The 15,240-nt window shown below is 44.1% G+C and overlaps 1 protein-coding gene across 1 annotated transcript in view; it reads left to right on the top strand.

Annotated features, from left to right (window-relative positions):
• Tmem241 (transmembrane protein 241) overlaps window positions 1-15,240 on the top strand; it is a 119,048-nt gene that overhangs the window by 39,130 nt on the left and 64,678 nt on the right. Inside the window, exons 10-11 of the mRNA XM_051163378.1 lie at window positions 5,966-6,001; window positions 12,011-12,045. Of these exons, the coding sequence (XP_051019335.1) occupies window positions 5,966-6,001; window positions 12,011-12,045 (71 nt within the window). The remainder of the gene's footprint in view (window positions 1-5,965; window positions 6,002-12,010; window positions 12,046-15,240) is intronic.

Here is a 15,240-nt window from a genome sequence, read left to right as displayed (position 1 = left end):
TCTGGCTCCCTCTATCCTTCTTCCCACTCTTCCACAAAATTCCTTCCACAAAACTCCTTCCACAAAACTCCTTGGCCTATTATTTGGCTGTGGGTGTCTGCATCTGTATCTGCCCCTCTTTTCGTTTCTGATTTTGTTAATTTGGGTACGGTTTCTCTGGATTTTAGTTAATTTGGCTAAGGATTTTTCTATTTTGTTGATTTTCTCAAAGAACCAACTCTTGGTTTTGTTGATTCTTTGTATTGTTCTCTTTGTTTCCAAGTTATTGATTTCAGCCCCGAGTTTGATTATTTTCTGTTATCAACTCCTCTTGGGTGTGTTTGCTTTCAGGTGTGCTTTTAAACTGCTAGTATGAGATGGCTCCAGTTTATTTTCTTTCTTTTTTGTTTGCTTGTTTTTCCAGGCAGTTTTTCTCTGTATAGGCTTAGTTGTCCTGGACTCACTTTATAGACCAGGCTGGCCTCTGCCTCCCTGAGTGCTGGGATTAAAGGCAAGCACCACCACACCCAGCTCCAATTTCTTTGTGAAGGCAATTAGTGCTATGAACTGTTAAAATTATTTTATTTATTTATTTATTTATTTATTTATTTATTTATTTATTTTTGGGTTTTTAAGACAGGGTTTCTCTGTGTTATCTTAGCTGTCCTAGACTCGCTTTGTGGACTAGGCTGGCCTCGAACTCACAGCGATCTGCCTGCCTCTGCCTCCTGAGTGCTGGGATTAAAGGCGTGCGCCACCACACCAGGCAAAATTATTTTTATAAAATTGTGTTTGTTTTTCAGTTTTCCTCTTAACCTGGCCATCATCCAAATGATTGAGACTCCATTTTATTATTTTAACAAGTATCACAGCACAATCCTGAGCAAGATTAACTTTGTTCTTCATCCTCTAAGATGATCTGGCTTCCTCCCAGCATACATCCCAGCACACATCCCAGCATACATCCCAGCACACATCCCAGCACACATCCCAGCACACATCCCAGAGATACTTGCCCTTTGTGGTTTTCTCTACCAAGCTCTCTCTCCTGGACCTCTCCTATGGCTCAATCCCCTTCTTCCTCCCTGGCTGTCAGGAAGTCCAGTCCTATTCTTCCCCCTACTCAGGGATTGGCTGTAAGCTGCTCTTTTTTTTTTTTTTTTTTTTTTTTGCATATCAGGGGACAATTGGGAAGCAGTGCTCATACAACATTGAGACAGGAGATTCTCAGAGCAAGTATTGCAACCAGATATTGGGGTGGGGTTACAGAAATCAGCATTTGAATTACACAATAACCTTATGCTTACAATAAACTTTCCTCTTAGCACTGATTTCATTGTGTGTCATAAGTTTGGATATGTTGTACCTTCATTTTCATTGAATTCTAGAAAGTCTTTAATTTCTTTATTTCCTCCCTGACCCAGTGGTCACTGTATAGAGAAGTTCAGTTTCTGAGTTTGTAGGCTTTCTGTTGTTTTTGTTGTTGCTGAAGTCTAGCTTTAATCCATTGTGGCCCGATAAAATACAAGGTGTTATTTCACTTTTCTTGCATCTGTTGAGACTTGCTTCATGAGCAACTATGTGGCCGATTTTGGAAAAGGTTCTGTGAGGTGCTGAGAATAAGGTTTTTGTGTTTGAATGGAATATTCTGTAGATATCTGTTAGGTCCATTTGATTCATAACACCTATTAGTTTCATTATTTCTCTGTTTAGTATCTGTCTCAATGACCTTTCTGTTGGTGAGCGAGGGATGTTGAGGTCTCCTACTATTAACATGTGTGGATCGATGTGTGATTTAAGCTTTAGTAATGTTTTGTGCATTTGGGTCATATATGTTCAAAATTGAGACATCATTTTGATGGATTTTGCCTTTGATGAGTAAAAAGTGTCCTTCCCCATCTATTTTGATTAATTTTGGTTAAAAGTCTGGGTTTTTTAAATGATTTATTTATTTTTATCTACTTGGTTATCATAGAAAGAATAAACTACAGCCTTAATAATTTACTGTATTGATTAGTAAAGTAAATTATTAAGGCAGTAGTTTCCTTTGGCTAGCTGGTTCCCCAGTGACAAACACAGAGAGACTATGATTTTTTTTAAAGCTATAAGCACTATGCTGGGCAGATTCTGAGCTCTAACCCTAGTACCTTTAAAACCCACCTGAAAATAAATTTCTTGCCAATCTGATGGCTCCTGGGGTGGCTTCTCCTCCATCATTCTGCTTCTGCTGCCATGTGCCCAGAACCACTTCTTTCTTGGCCACGTACGTGGCCAGCTATCCTCCCAGTGTCCGTGAACACATCTGCCTTCCTCCGTGGCTCCTGGCCAAAAAGCCTTTCTCTCTTCCTTTCCCAGCGTTTCATTCTCCCTGCAGGATAGCCCTAACTTGTACTTCTTGTCCTTCTGACCAGCTGATTGGCCAATCAGCTCTTTATTGACTGCTGCTATGTCTACACAAAACATTTCTCCACATAGTGTTTTGCCGGCGTGTATGTCTGTGTAAGGGTGTCAGATTCCCTGGAACTGGAGTTACAGACAGTTGAGAGCTGCTATGTGGGTGCTGGGAATTGAACCCTCGTCCTCTGGAAGAGCAGCCAATGCTCCTTCCTGATGGCCATCTCTCCAGAGCCAAAAGTTTAGATATTAGAATGGCTACTCCAGCTTGCTGGTTGGGTCTGTTTGCTTGGAAAACCTTTCTCCAGCCCTTTGCTTTGAGGTAATGTCTATCTTTATTTCTGAGGTGTGTTTCTTGAATGCAACAGAATGATGTATCCTGTTTTCCTATCTATTCTGCTAGCCTGTGTCTTTTTATTAGGGAATTGAGTCCATTGATGTAGAAAGATGTTAATGACCAATGATTGTTAATACCTGTTATTTTGATGTTGTTGTTATTGTTGTTGGTGGTGGTGTGTGTGTGTATGTTTCCCTTCTTTTATTTATGCTGGTATGAAGTTATTTATTTCCTGTTTAAATTTGGTTTTGTCTTGGAATATCTTGTTTTCTCCATTTATGATGATTGAGAGTTTTGCTGGTTATGGTAGTCTCGGTTAGCATCTGTGGTCTCTTAGAGACTGCAAGACATCTTCCTAGGCCTGTCTGGCTTTTAGAGTCTCTTTTGAGAAATAGGTATAATTCTGATAGGTCTGCCTTTGTAAGTCACTTGGCCTTTTCCCATTGCAGCTTTTAATATTCTTTCTTTGTTCTATAGATTTAGTGTTTTGATTATTATGAGGCAGGATGGTTTTCTTTTCTTGTCTAATCTAATTGGAATTTTGTATGCTTCTTGTATGTTTATAAGCATCTCTTTCTTTAGGATAGGGAGATTTTCTATGATTTTGTTGAAAATATTTTCTAGTCATTGGAGCTGAAACTCTTTACCTTCTTCTATTACTGTTATTCATAGGTTAGGTCTTTTCAGACTATCCCAGATTTCCTGCAAGTTTTGTGTCAGGAATATTTTAGATTTAACATTTTCTTTAACTGATGTCTCAGCTTCTTCTGTCGTATCTTCAAGGCCTGAGATTCTTCCATCTCTTGTATTCTGTTCGTAATGCTTGGTATGTTATTCCTTTTCTCTTCCCTAGGGGTTCCGTCTCCAGAATTCCCTTCGTTTGTGTTTTTGGTTTTTTTTTTGTTTTGTTTTTTTTTATTGCTTCTACTTCCATTTTCATGTCTTGAACAGTTTTACTCATTTCCTTTACCTGTTTGATTGCACTTTTCTCTATTTCTTTAAAGGATTTATTCTCTAAAGGCCTCTATCATAAAACTGGATTTAAGGTCACTTTCTTGTGCGTCATCCGCATTAAGGTCTCCTGGGCTTGCTGCAGCATGATGGCGCCGTCTGGCCCTGGCTCTTGGTGTTTATGTTCTTATGCTGGGTTTTAGCCGTCTGGTTGTCTCTGTTATTGGCAGGCCTCAGGAAATGCAGACCAAGCTGTGGCCCAGAAAACGGATCACTGGGAAGCAGGTGTGACTTACCTCTGGTGGCCTCAGGCCTCTGGGAATGCAGGCAGGGTTGTGGTCCAGGAGATGGAGGGCACCACTGCTGTGCTTGCCCAGGGGTGCCTAGCAGGCAGAGGGCCGGAGCACAGAGGTCTCGCCCGTCTATCCCAGGTGGCCACAGGGCTCTGGAGATGGAAGCTGAGCTGTGGGCTGGGAATGGGGTACACAGGGGACTAGCACATGATTCTTATAGTTTAAGTATGTACCATGTGGTATTGGGACATAAGTTTTAAGCTGAATTTTCTATTTGTTTGAGTATTCTGGCCTTTTAGAAAGAAATACTATTGTGTGTCTGGTGTGCGTATGTGAGGTGTGCCCGTGCTACAATTTGTATGTTGGGAAGAAGATGGCTTTTTGGAGTCAGTTCTCTCCTTCTTCCATCAGTTCCTGGAGAGCAAGCCAAGAGCCTCAGAATTGCACTTTCACCTAAGCCGTCTCACTGGCCCTGGGTTTCTATCTGTTAAGAATGCCCTGGAAGACAGACAGTCCTGTGTTCCAAGATAGTTGATAGGGTCGGTAGCTGACACTCCTCTGAGGGTAGCCAACACACACATGGGAAGCAGATGACCAGGTGAGGTGTGTGGTTGTGCTGAGCTAGCAGCTGTCTGCCCCAGATGAATGGGCCCATTGGTGGAAGGGGTTTAGAATTTGTATTTTTGCTTCTTCAGCAGTCACCTGCATGTCCACTGCTGTCATGAGCTTTGTCATCCAAACTCCTAATTTTAGGGAGCTACACTGTGGTTTATTCTTTACTTACCTGGATAACTAACAAGAAATAAGAATATATTTGGTTGATCCTGAAATATGTCTTTTGTTTGTTTGTTTGTTTTTAATTTTATCTTGACTATAATCTAATTTTCATTCATTTTTTTGTACTGAAAATAGATTCTTGTCTCATACAATATCCTAATTACAGTTTCCCTCCTGCTCCTCCCAGTTCCTCTCTATCCCCATCTGCTCTGGATCCTTTCCCTTTCTGTCTCTCTTTAGAAAGAATGGGCTTCTAAGAGGTAACTAAACATGATGTTGAGGTTGGACACAGGAACCCAGCAGTAGGAAAAGAGTCCCAACAGCAGGCAAAAAAGGTCAGAGACCCATAACAATATTAAGCCGATAGCTATATCATGAACACAGAGGACCTGGGGCAGACCCATGCCGGCCCGGTGCTTGCTGCTTCAGTCTCTGTGAGCCCATATGCACCTTGCTTAGTTGATTCAGAGGGCCACGTTCTCCCGACTTCTTACAATCCTTCCACCCTCTCTTCCACGGGATTCTCTGAGTGCTGAGGGGAGGGATTTTATGGAGACCTCCAGTTTAGACTCTCTTTCCGATTAATGTCTGGCTGTGGGTCTCTGCATCTGCTGCCACCTGCTGCAGACGAAGCCTCTCTGATGATGACTGGCTAGGCACTGGTCTATGAGTAGAGCAGAGTATCATTGGCAATCATTTTATTGGTTTTGTTTTGGTTTGGGCCAGTTGTGTTAGGGTTTACCCTAGGTCACTAGGCTGTCTACTCTCTGGTTCTTGGTTACCCAAGCAGTGTTGGGGATAGGTGCCTTCTCATGGGATGGGCCTTAAGTCAAATCCGACATTGGTTGACCCCTCCCGTGGGTCCTGAGCCACCATCGCCCTAGCTTATTTTGCAGGCAGGGCAGATTGTAGGTTAAAGGCTAAGTAAGGGTTTTGTGGCTGGGATGGTGTTCACATTTCTCTTTTTGTAGCCTGCAGAGAAACTTCCTGCACCAAAGAACTAGAACGTAAAGGTGAAAGGTTCATGTTCAGTGACCGTCTGGAATTTAAAAAGTTATTTCTGGCCAAATGACAAGACTTGACCTCAAATACCAGTTACTCCTTTTCCTTTGATACTTTATGAATTCAGTAACTTAGAGGTAGAATTTATTAATAGAGGATAATAACCATTTATAGACTTAAATTTTTCTTCCATCATTTAATGAGTTTTATCTCTTTCTGTCTCCTTTCTCAGTGACATTGACCAGCAGTACTTAAACTATGTATTCAGGTAAGACATAATTTACCTTTTTTTTTTTTTTTAATACTTTACCTTTTTAAAGGATAATGTATATCCTGCTTAAAGATGAGTTTTTGTTTTCTAATATTTTGACTAGAGAATTTTAAACAAATTGTCTGCAAGGAACAAGTTTAAAATGTTTTGGGTTGATCACAATATGAAGAGTCTAAATGGTTGTCATGGCCTTAGCCCAGGCAAGGGGAACCTGTTCAGCCTGCAGCTGTAGAGGCTCCACCCTTCTACCTGGACGGCGAGGGATATTTACTCTAGTGCCCACGCCTTTGCATCTAGACTGAATCCTGAATCCTGAATCCAAGTGGCCCTGAGCCTGGCTCACCAAAGTGTGGCACAGGGGCTCCCCAGGGGGGCTGTTCCTCATGTCTACACACATACACACACACACACACACACACACACACACACACACCACATACACACACACCACACACACACCACACACACACACCACACACACACACACCACACACACTACACACACACACACCACGCACACACACCACACACACACACACCACACACACACACACACAGACACACCACATACACACACACCACACACACATCACACACACTACACACACACACCACACACACACACACCACACACACCACACACACTACACACACACACACACACAGACACACCACATACACACACACACCACACACACACCACACACACTACACACACACCACACACACACACTACACATACACCACACACACACACCACACACACACACCACACACACACACACACACACACACACAGACACACCACATACACACACACACCACACACACACACACCACATACACACACACACCACACACACTACACACACACCACACACACACACTACACACACACACACACACACACACACACACAGTATTCAGGGTACAGAGCAGAGGCAGAGGCCAGATCCCTTTGATGATGAAGCTTCCGACACTCTCAGGGTGTTTTCACGCTGTCTTTGTTAAGGGGGTTAGTCATGTCCTAGGCTTAGTTTACAAACTTTTCAGTGTGCCATATGGGCTCCTGTGTGTGCCCAGCAGAGGATGGGGCCATCCTGCTCCATGGGATAGCTCAGGATGGCTCCTGGGCTTCAGCAGCCTCAGGCTGTGCACTGCAGAGACCTGACTGAGAAAGTGAGAGTTGCTGCTGCCCTCCAAGTGAGCCTACACAGAGAGCACCAGGTAGGATTTATACCTCAGCATTTGGTGGAGTTACTTAAGACATTGAGCGTTCACTGTAGCTCTATTTTCAGAGAAAGCTCCTGTTGTACAATGCAACCCAGCAGTTATTAAAACACCCCATAGTATTTTGATTTTTAAATAGGCTTGTGTGCTTATTCATATGTGCACACACATGAGAACAAGTACCGGAAAAGGCCAGAACAGGGCATCAGATCTTCTGGAGTTGGAGTTACGGGTATTTTGTGAGTCTCCTGACGTAGGTGCTGGGAACTGAACTCGGGTCCTCTGCAAAAGCAGTACACTCTAACCACTTGAATCTTCTCTCTACCCCGAAACACTGCTTTAAATGTAAAATTCATCCTAAGCATGGACGTTTGCTGCCTTTGTACTCAAAATGATGATGATGATGATGATGAGGATGATGGTGATGATAATGATGATGATGAGGAGGATGAGGATGATGATGATGGTGATAATGATGATGATGAGGATGAGGATGAGGATGAGGATGATGAGGATGAGGATGAGGATGATGATGGTGGTGGTGATGGTGATGATGGTGATGATGATGAGGATGAGGATGAGGATGATAGTCCCAGTCATTAGTTCTGCTGTGCTTAGATGCACTAGCTGGTGCCATGTGATGTGTGTGTGTGTGTGTGTGTGTGTGTGTGTGTGTGTATGTGTGTTAGTTACAGAGGTCAGCTTCTGGTATCACCGAATTTGTGAGGCAGTCTCTCACTAAACCTGCAGCTTGCCATTTCAGCTGGCTGGTTAGCCAGTGAACCCTTGGGATCGGCCTGTCTTCACCTTCCAGCTACCGGCTGGGTTTTAAGATACTTTTCCAAAAAATGCCACAGGTTCTTGGTGTTTAAAAAATGTTTCCCAGGGCTACAGTTTGGTGGTAAAGTACCTAGCATGCACTAGGCTTTGAGATTAATCCACATCACTGAAAGTAAAACTATTTCTCAGATGTTGGTTCATAGAAGGTAGTTCTGCACAGAAGATATATGCCATGCATCATAGGAAAACGAGCCTCTAAGATCCTCAGCTCTTTATTCTGTCCTTTCTCCCTCCATCTGTGTGAGGGTGTTTATTGACGATGAGTGACCCTGGTATTCGGGACTTCCTAACTGAGGCTGTGGCACACTCCAGTAAAGCCCTAACTCTGCCCAGATTTTTTTTCATTCAGTAAAGTGGCAGAGACAAATGAATCACAACGAGGACCACTTTTTAATTGCTGGGAAATCAGCATCCAGGAGCCTGCATTCTGATCAGATGTATGGGTTGTCCCTGTCTGGCAGCCTGGAGCACTGCCTGGCAGCATGCAGATGTGACAGGCGGACAGTTCTCTGGCTCTGGCTCTGAGAATGCACCTGCTCCTGACTCTGACTCCTCCGTGCCCCCACCACAGATACACCTTGAGGGGATTAACTGCAGCAGAGCCTGTTTTGAGCACCTGTTGTATGTGTGGACTGGTATGCTTGAGATCCAGAGATAAATAAAACACGGTCCTTCTCCCCCTCCCCCCAGAAGGCAGAGTGTAGGAATAAGGAGAGAGCTGGCGCTGTTCTGCAGTTCAGGCAGATGAATAAGGGAAAGGTTGGCTGGAGGGCTAAAAATAACTGAAGCTCCTAAGTGTCTTCTGTCTGCGTTTTGGAGAATTTAGGTAGTAAATGAGAGTGTCCTTGTATTATAAATTCTTCTTTTTTTTTTTTTTTTCTTCTGGGTTTTTGAGACAGGGCTTCTCTGTGTTAGCCATGGCTGTCCTGGACTTGCTTTGTAGACCAGTCTGGCCTCGACCTCACATTGATACGCCTGCCTCTGCCTCCTGAGTGCTGGGATTAAAAGTGTGTGCCACCATGCCTTCTAATCTGAATTCCCCTGGTGTATAAAATATAAAATCATTAGTGTAACATTGTTATCACACTGCTTCCTTGTTTGGGTGAGATTATGTGCAAGCCTGTCACTGAGAAATGGACAGGTGCTCTCTGGGGTGAGACTCAGTGAGACAGACAACATGCAGGATAGCGTTCGGAGATCACACTTCCCCTGGGTTTCCCTGCAGTTCTGTGAGATCTGGAAAAATCGAATCAGGGTTCACCTGAAAGAGGGAGTGGAGATTGAAAGTAGGATACAGAGACGCAAGAAATAACGAATCAAGTCAGGAAATTTCTGATCAAGATTCCCTTTAATGCAGACGAGTAAGACTTTATATAGTAAGGTCAATAGGATCTATTCTGATCCCTCTCTCCTTAGCTCTCAAGGCAAGAAGAACACAATAGCCTGAATGGCTCTCTGTAAGAACTTCCTTAACCCTCCAGGTGTTTCTCAGCAGGGACTTCCCTACTTCTTTCAAAGGTAAATAGTCCAAGGATGGCCTGGAACACAAAGACCACCTCTGGCTGAGCTCAGCAGCTGGAAGGTGCAGCCTAAACATGGGATTTCTGATATGGCAGAATTTAGCACGGCTCCCCGCACTGTCTGTCCCACTTACTGTTTCATTCTAATACTAGAATAGTTCTTGTCTTGGCCCAATGCCTCAGGCATCTGTTCAGCTACTGAGGAGACTGAGGCGGGATGATCCCAAGTTCAAGGTCTGTCCTGGGCTACATGGTGAGTTTAAGGGTACCCTTGGAAGCTTAGTGAGACTTTATGTCCAAAAATCAACAGTGAAAATACGGCTAAAGGTGTAGCTCAGCAGGAAAGCACTTGTCTGGCATGCATGAGGTGTTAGTTTCTATCCCTAATACCACACACACACCCCACACACATATACACACACACCACACACCACACACACACACACACACACCACAGACACACCACAAACACATAACACACCACACACATACACACACTACCCACACACCACACACACACACACACACTACACACACACCACACACATACACACACACACACCACAGACACACCACAAACACATACACACACCACACACATACACACACCACACACATACACACACACATACACCACAAACACATAACACACCACACACATACACACACTACCCACACACCACACACACACACACACACACACTACACACACACCACACACATACTACATGCAAATTTGGCACTCAGTACATATTACATCAAGGAGTAGATTTTTTAAAGGCCTGCTATTCATAATAAAAATATTAGCATAATTTTTATATTAGCACATTTTCCTCTTCAACCTCTGTATGTCATTTATAATTTCAGAACTCTACCCGGTTTCAAGTTACAATTTTTTTTTTTTAGATATACTCTTACCAGAAACATTCAAAGGGACTGAGCCAATAGAGCCCATGGGCATCAGCTGTAGCCTGACTGCTTGTGACCCTAAGATGAGTGAAATAGCTTCTGGTCCCCAGGAGGGTACAGCACAGTATGGATAAGACCAAGTTGTGAAATTACAAACAGGGATTTGACAGTCAACCCTGAATGATGCTGATAGTATTTAGGGCTCCATGGTAGGTCCTGGATGATACTTTGGGATGGAAAGGGATCCCCATATCCTGCCATGGGAGAAGCAACTGATGATCCTGAAATAGTGAAGGGTGTGCATTTTAAAGAGGATCTACAGGCTTAAATAGTGAAGGGTGTACATTTTAAAGATATAAAAAGATGTACAGAACACATGGGCAGGACTAGGCATTGCCAATTTTGAAGTCTCATGTAGCGTGTGTGTGTTTATGACCATTGTAAATTCTGTCGTTCAAGCCTACAGGTTCTTGGATACTGGGACACAGGGCTTGTTCCCTCCCCATTTATCAGAAGCCTTCTCTCTTCCCACCTCTGCTGTTCTAAGAGCATCCCATTAAAAAAAAAAAAACAACAAACCAAAAGCGTAAGGTAGGGCTTAAATAAAATATAGCTCATTAGCAGGGCGCTCGCCTAGCACCATGAAACCTGGGTTTAAATTGACCCTCTGTCTTAGAGGAGGAGTCTGGAAAATCAGAAATGCAGTTTTGCATCCCTGGAGATTTTGATGTAAGCCAGGACGCTGCGCTGTTCTGTCACACAGCCAGGGTGTAGACCAGAGCCAGCCTCACTGTACCTGTAAACCGACTCCTGTTCTTACCCTGGAACTAGGCCGGTTGCCTAGATGACATGGAGTCTTGCTAGAAGTTCCACAAGGTGGGAATTCAGCCCTTGGCAGCTGCGCTGAGGCGGGCAGTGGGTTCAGGGAGATGGAGGGGCCTCCAGAGAGAGAGGGATGTAAGTACCAAGACGGAATATGGCTCCCTCACGTCCCTCATCATTTAGTATCAGGCAGTTTTTGGCTGTACAGTAGGAAGATGGATACATTTGTGAGACAGCTGGAAATTTAACCACTTTTTACACAGCTCATATTATGACAAATAAATCCTTAGCGCACACTCAACAGTTAGCTTTTAGCTTGCAACCTAATTGAACTTTGGAACTTGTTTTGTTTAGCTTTCAAATAATCATGTTAAGGTAAATAAAGCTATGCTAGGACCAGCCAGGGCAAGAGAGCACTAAGCAGGGAGCACGTGAAACCCTTGTCCCACCGTGAGCACTCTTGCCAAGGCAGAGTGATTCCCGGATTTCCGTTCTCTCGGGGTCTGCGCTCAGGCAGAAGGACCAAGGAGCACAGACGGCTTCCAGGCAAATTTAACCTGTGAAATTGGATGGAGATGTGTATTTCCTTCTCAGTTCATCTTTGGGTGCTTGTGTGCGTGATGGAGAACGCTTTCTTAACTGCTTTGTTGTGTTTTTCATGTTTGTTTCTTTTTTTGTTTTTCAGCATGGCACTCCTGGCATTTGCATCTCATCCTACAGGTAAACCACTCTGTTATGCATTTATTACCCTTGTTCTGCCCAGGACTGTGGGCCTGGCTAGATCTCTGAAGGCATTCTGAAAGAGAGTATGAGGTTAGGCATGGTCCGCAGACTTGAAACCTCACTCAGTTGGTGGGTGCGGATGTGGCTCAGAGGTAGAGTGCTTGCCTAGCGTGTCCAAGGCCCTAGGTTCATCCCAGCACTGCAGAACAGGAAGATGAAAACAATACTCCATTGTGGATTTATTACTCATGAATTATTCTTATCCCTTTTTAAAAATTTTTACCTTATAATATTTGACCTTTGAATTTTTTGTTTAGCCTACAAAATAATAGGCTCCATAGTGACAATCTCGTGCATATGTATCATGTCATTGTCCCACTCCACCACCTCCCCTTGCTCCCCCAGGCTGTCTCCTTATACTTTCATGTCATGCATGTAAGTTTGTATATTTTAAGCCTAGAATATGCATATGAGAAAAAAAATGTTTTAGCTGTCTCTCTGGATCTGGCTTGTTTTGCTTAATATAATGAGCTCTAGTCTGACCCTTTGACATAATATTGTCTTCTTTATGTGTGTATTTTCCATGAATGTGTGTGTGTGCTTGTGTGTGTGCATGCGTGCGTGCGTGTGTGTGTGTGTGTGTGTGTGTGTGTGCGTGTTTCAGTATGCATGTGGATGTCAGGGAACAGTGTTCAGCAGCGTTGGTTCTCACGTGAGTGCGTGCGTGCGTGTGTGTGTGTGTGTGTGTGTGTGTGTGTGTGTGTGTGTTTCAGTATGCATGTAGATGTCAGGGAACAGTGTTCAGCAGCGTTGGTTCTCACGTGCGTGCGTGCGTGCGTGCGTGTTTCAGTATGCATGCGGATGTCAGGGAACAGTGTTGAGCAGCTTTGGTTCTCACGTGCGTGCGTGCGTGCGTGCGTGCGTGTTTCAGTATGCATGTGGATGTCAGGGAACAGTGTTCAGCAGCGTTGGTTCTCCCGTAGGTTCTCAGCTCAGGCTCAGGTAGTCGTCCTTGGTTCGAGTGCTTTTGACGTCAGCGGCATCTTGCTGGCCCTGCTGACATCATCTTCATGTAGTTTCTTATCATATATCACCGCTCAATCTTTTTAAAGCTGGGGTTGGTTTTCAAGTTATCTTCACTTTGTTGTTGCCTCAGTTACTCTGAGGTTGTCTTTCTGGATTAGGAATTTCCCCAAAAGCTCTGTTCTATTGTGCAGTTTTATTTATTTATTTTTAACTTTGAAAGGTCTTAAAGTCCTATTTTCCGTTGTTAGTAACACAAAACCACAGGCTGGGTAAATTATTTTTTTCAAAGAGGCTTATTTTGGTCCCTGGTGGTGGTTCAGGGTCACAGGGCCACTTCCAGTGAGACTGTCTTGGTAGGTCACTAGGGTGTGTGGGGCAGAGCCTGGGCCCTAGCAGCCCAACAAGCTAGGCCTGGTTCCCAGTCAATGGGCTAATGAAGGAGAGAACAGTGAAAAGCTGAGAAGGAAGGGTCAATCAGCACAGCCAGGTTCCCCCTGGCTTAGCCATATTTACTTTCTGACTTAGTCCCAGTGGCTTTGGATGTATATCTACCTGTACATATATATTAGATTATATCCTACATATATTCACTCCACTGAGACCTGTTTGTCCTTCAGCTGTGTGATTGTGCTTTTAAATCTGCACACAATCATCAGAGCTGGGAGGTATCTCAACAGTTAGCCCAGTGCCACCAAAACGTGCAAGTGAGGGAAGTGGAGCTGGAGGGGTTAAATGCCATGACCAAGCCGTGGCCAGCAGGCGTGTGTCAGCAGGGGAATGTTGAGTTAAGAACATCTGACCTTGAGGTCAGGGTCTTCTGAATTTCTGCTTTCCTAGGGCTCTGCACGTTACTGGGAAGCGTTCTGAGCAAGTGAGTACATTTCTAGGACACTGCCTTGCCTTCTGCAGCTGCCTTTGTTTTGCTGTTTCATCCTCCAGGCTTCATTCAGACTTGGATGCTGGTAATAGTTTATCTGATAATCATTGAGATGTAATATGAATAAATTAATAAAATTTAAAAAATAGTTTGAGCGGGACCCCTGGGCCCAAATCTGCCTATCATAATGTTCGGGAGGCCTGGTGGCACTCAGAGGAAGGATAGCAGGCTACCAAGAAGAGACTTGATACCCTATGAGCATATACAGGGGGAGGAGGTCCCCCTCAGTCACAGTCATAGGGGAGGGGAGTAAGGGGAAAATGGGAGGGAGGGAAGAATGGGAGGATACAAGGGATGGGATAACCATTGAGATGTAACAAGAATAAATTAATAAAAAATAAAAAAAAAATAGTTTATCCGTTTTGGCCACTGATCCGACTTTTTACCTTGAGTTACTTGAGTTTTCAGGTCAATACGAAAGATACCCCGGATGGGTTGCTGCTCTGTGGGTCAGCAGCTTAAGACTGTAGATTGGTTTGCACAGGAGACTTGCCTTAAATGAGCACCAGCTTCCTCCTTCAGGGTAGGCAAATGCTCTGTAATTAGATCGTAGCGATGACTGCACAGCTGTGGGTGTACTGAACTCCAGAAAGTGTACATTTCCAGGGGTGAATGTTATGGTATGAATTATATCTCATTCAGAAAGTATGTCAGAGACAAAAAAGAAAACTCTCTAATTTGGGAACTCTCTAATTTGGAGTGTGGTCACATTGAAAGAGGAGTAATTATCCTTTAGATATGTGTGTAGAGGCTTGGGGGTATGGCTCAGAGGTAGAGACTTAGAGACTTGATTAACATATGTGAGCTCTGGGTTCAATCCCAAGAGGCTGGGTACAGGAAGTTGAGAAAGAATTTTCAGAGCTAATGATTGGCTGTGCCTCTTCTGTTGCTAACAGGGCTAGGCTTGACTTCCCTTGCTCTTAACAGCTGAGGCTCCCTAGCAGATGAATGCCCCCAGACTTCAGTGTCCAGCTCATTGGCTATCTGAATGCCATAGCAGGCCTCCTGCAAAAGCCCCAGGAAGGTTGGTGTGGGGTGCTGGGCAGCAAAGAAGCTGGACCCTTCTCTGTGCTAGAAGCAAGTTCATGCTCTGACTCTTGCAGTGACACTGTAGACCACACTGCCTTCCTTGCATACTGGGTAGTGTGAGGGTGGCTTCTTTTCCTCTTTTGTGTGTAAATATGCATGTATGCATACACACTCCTGCATGCTAACTGTGTGGGGCTGTA

The sequence above is a fragment of the Acomys russatus genome, chromosome 20, assembly GCF_903995435.1.
Source record: "Acomys russatus chromosome 20, mAcoRus1.1, whole genome shotgun sequence".
Lineage (NCBI taxonomy): Eukaryota > Metazoa > Chordata > Mammalia > Rodentia > Muridae > Acomys > Acomys russatus.
This window is presented reverse-complemented; position numbering and strand designations above follow the sequence as displayed.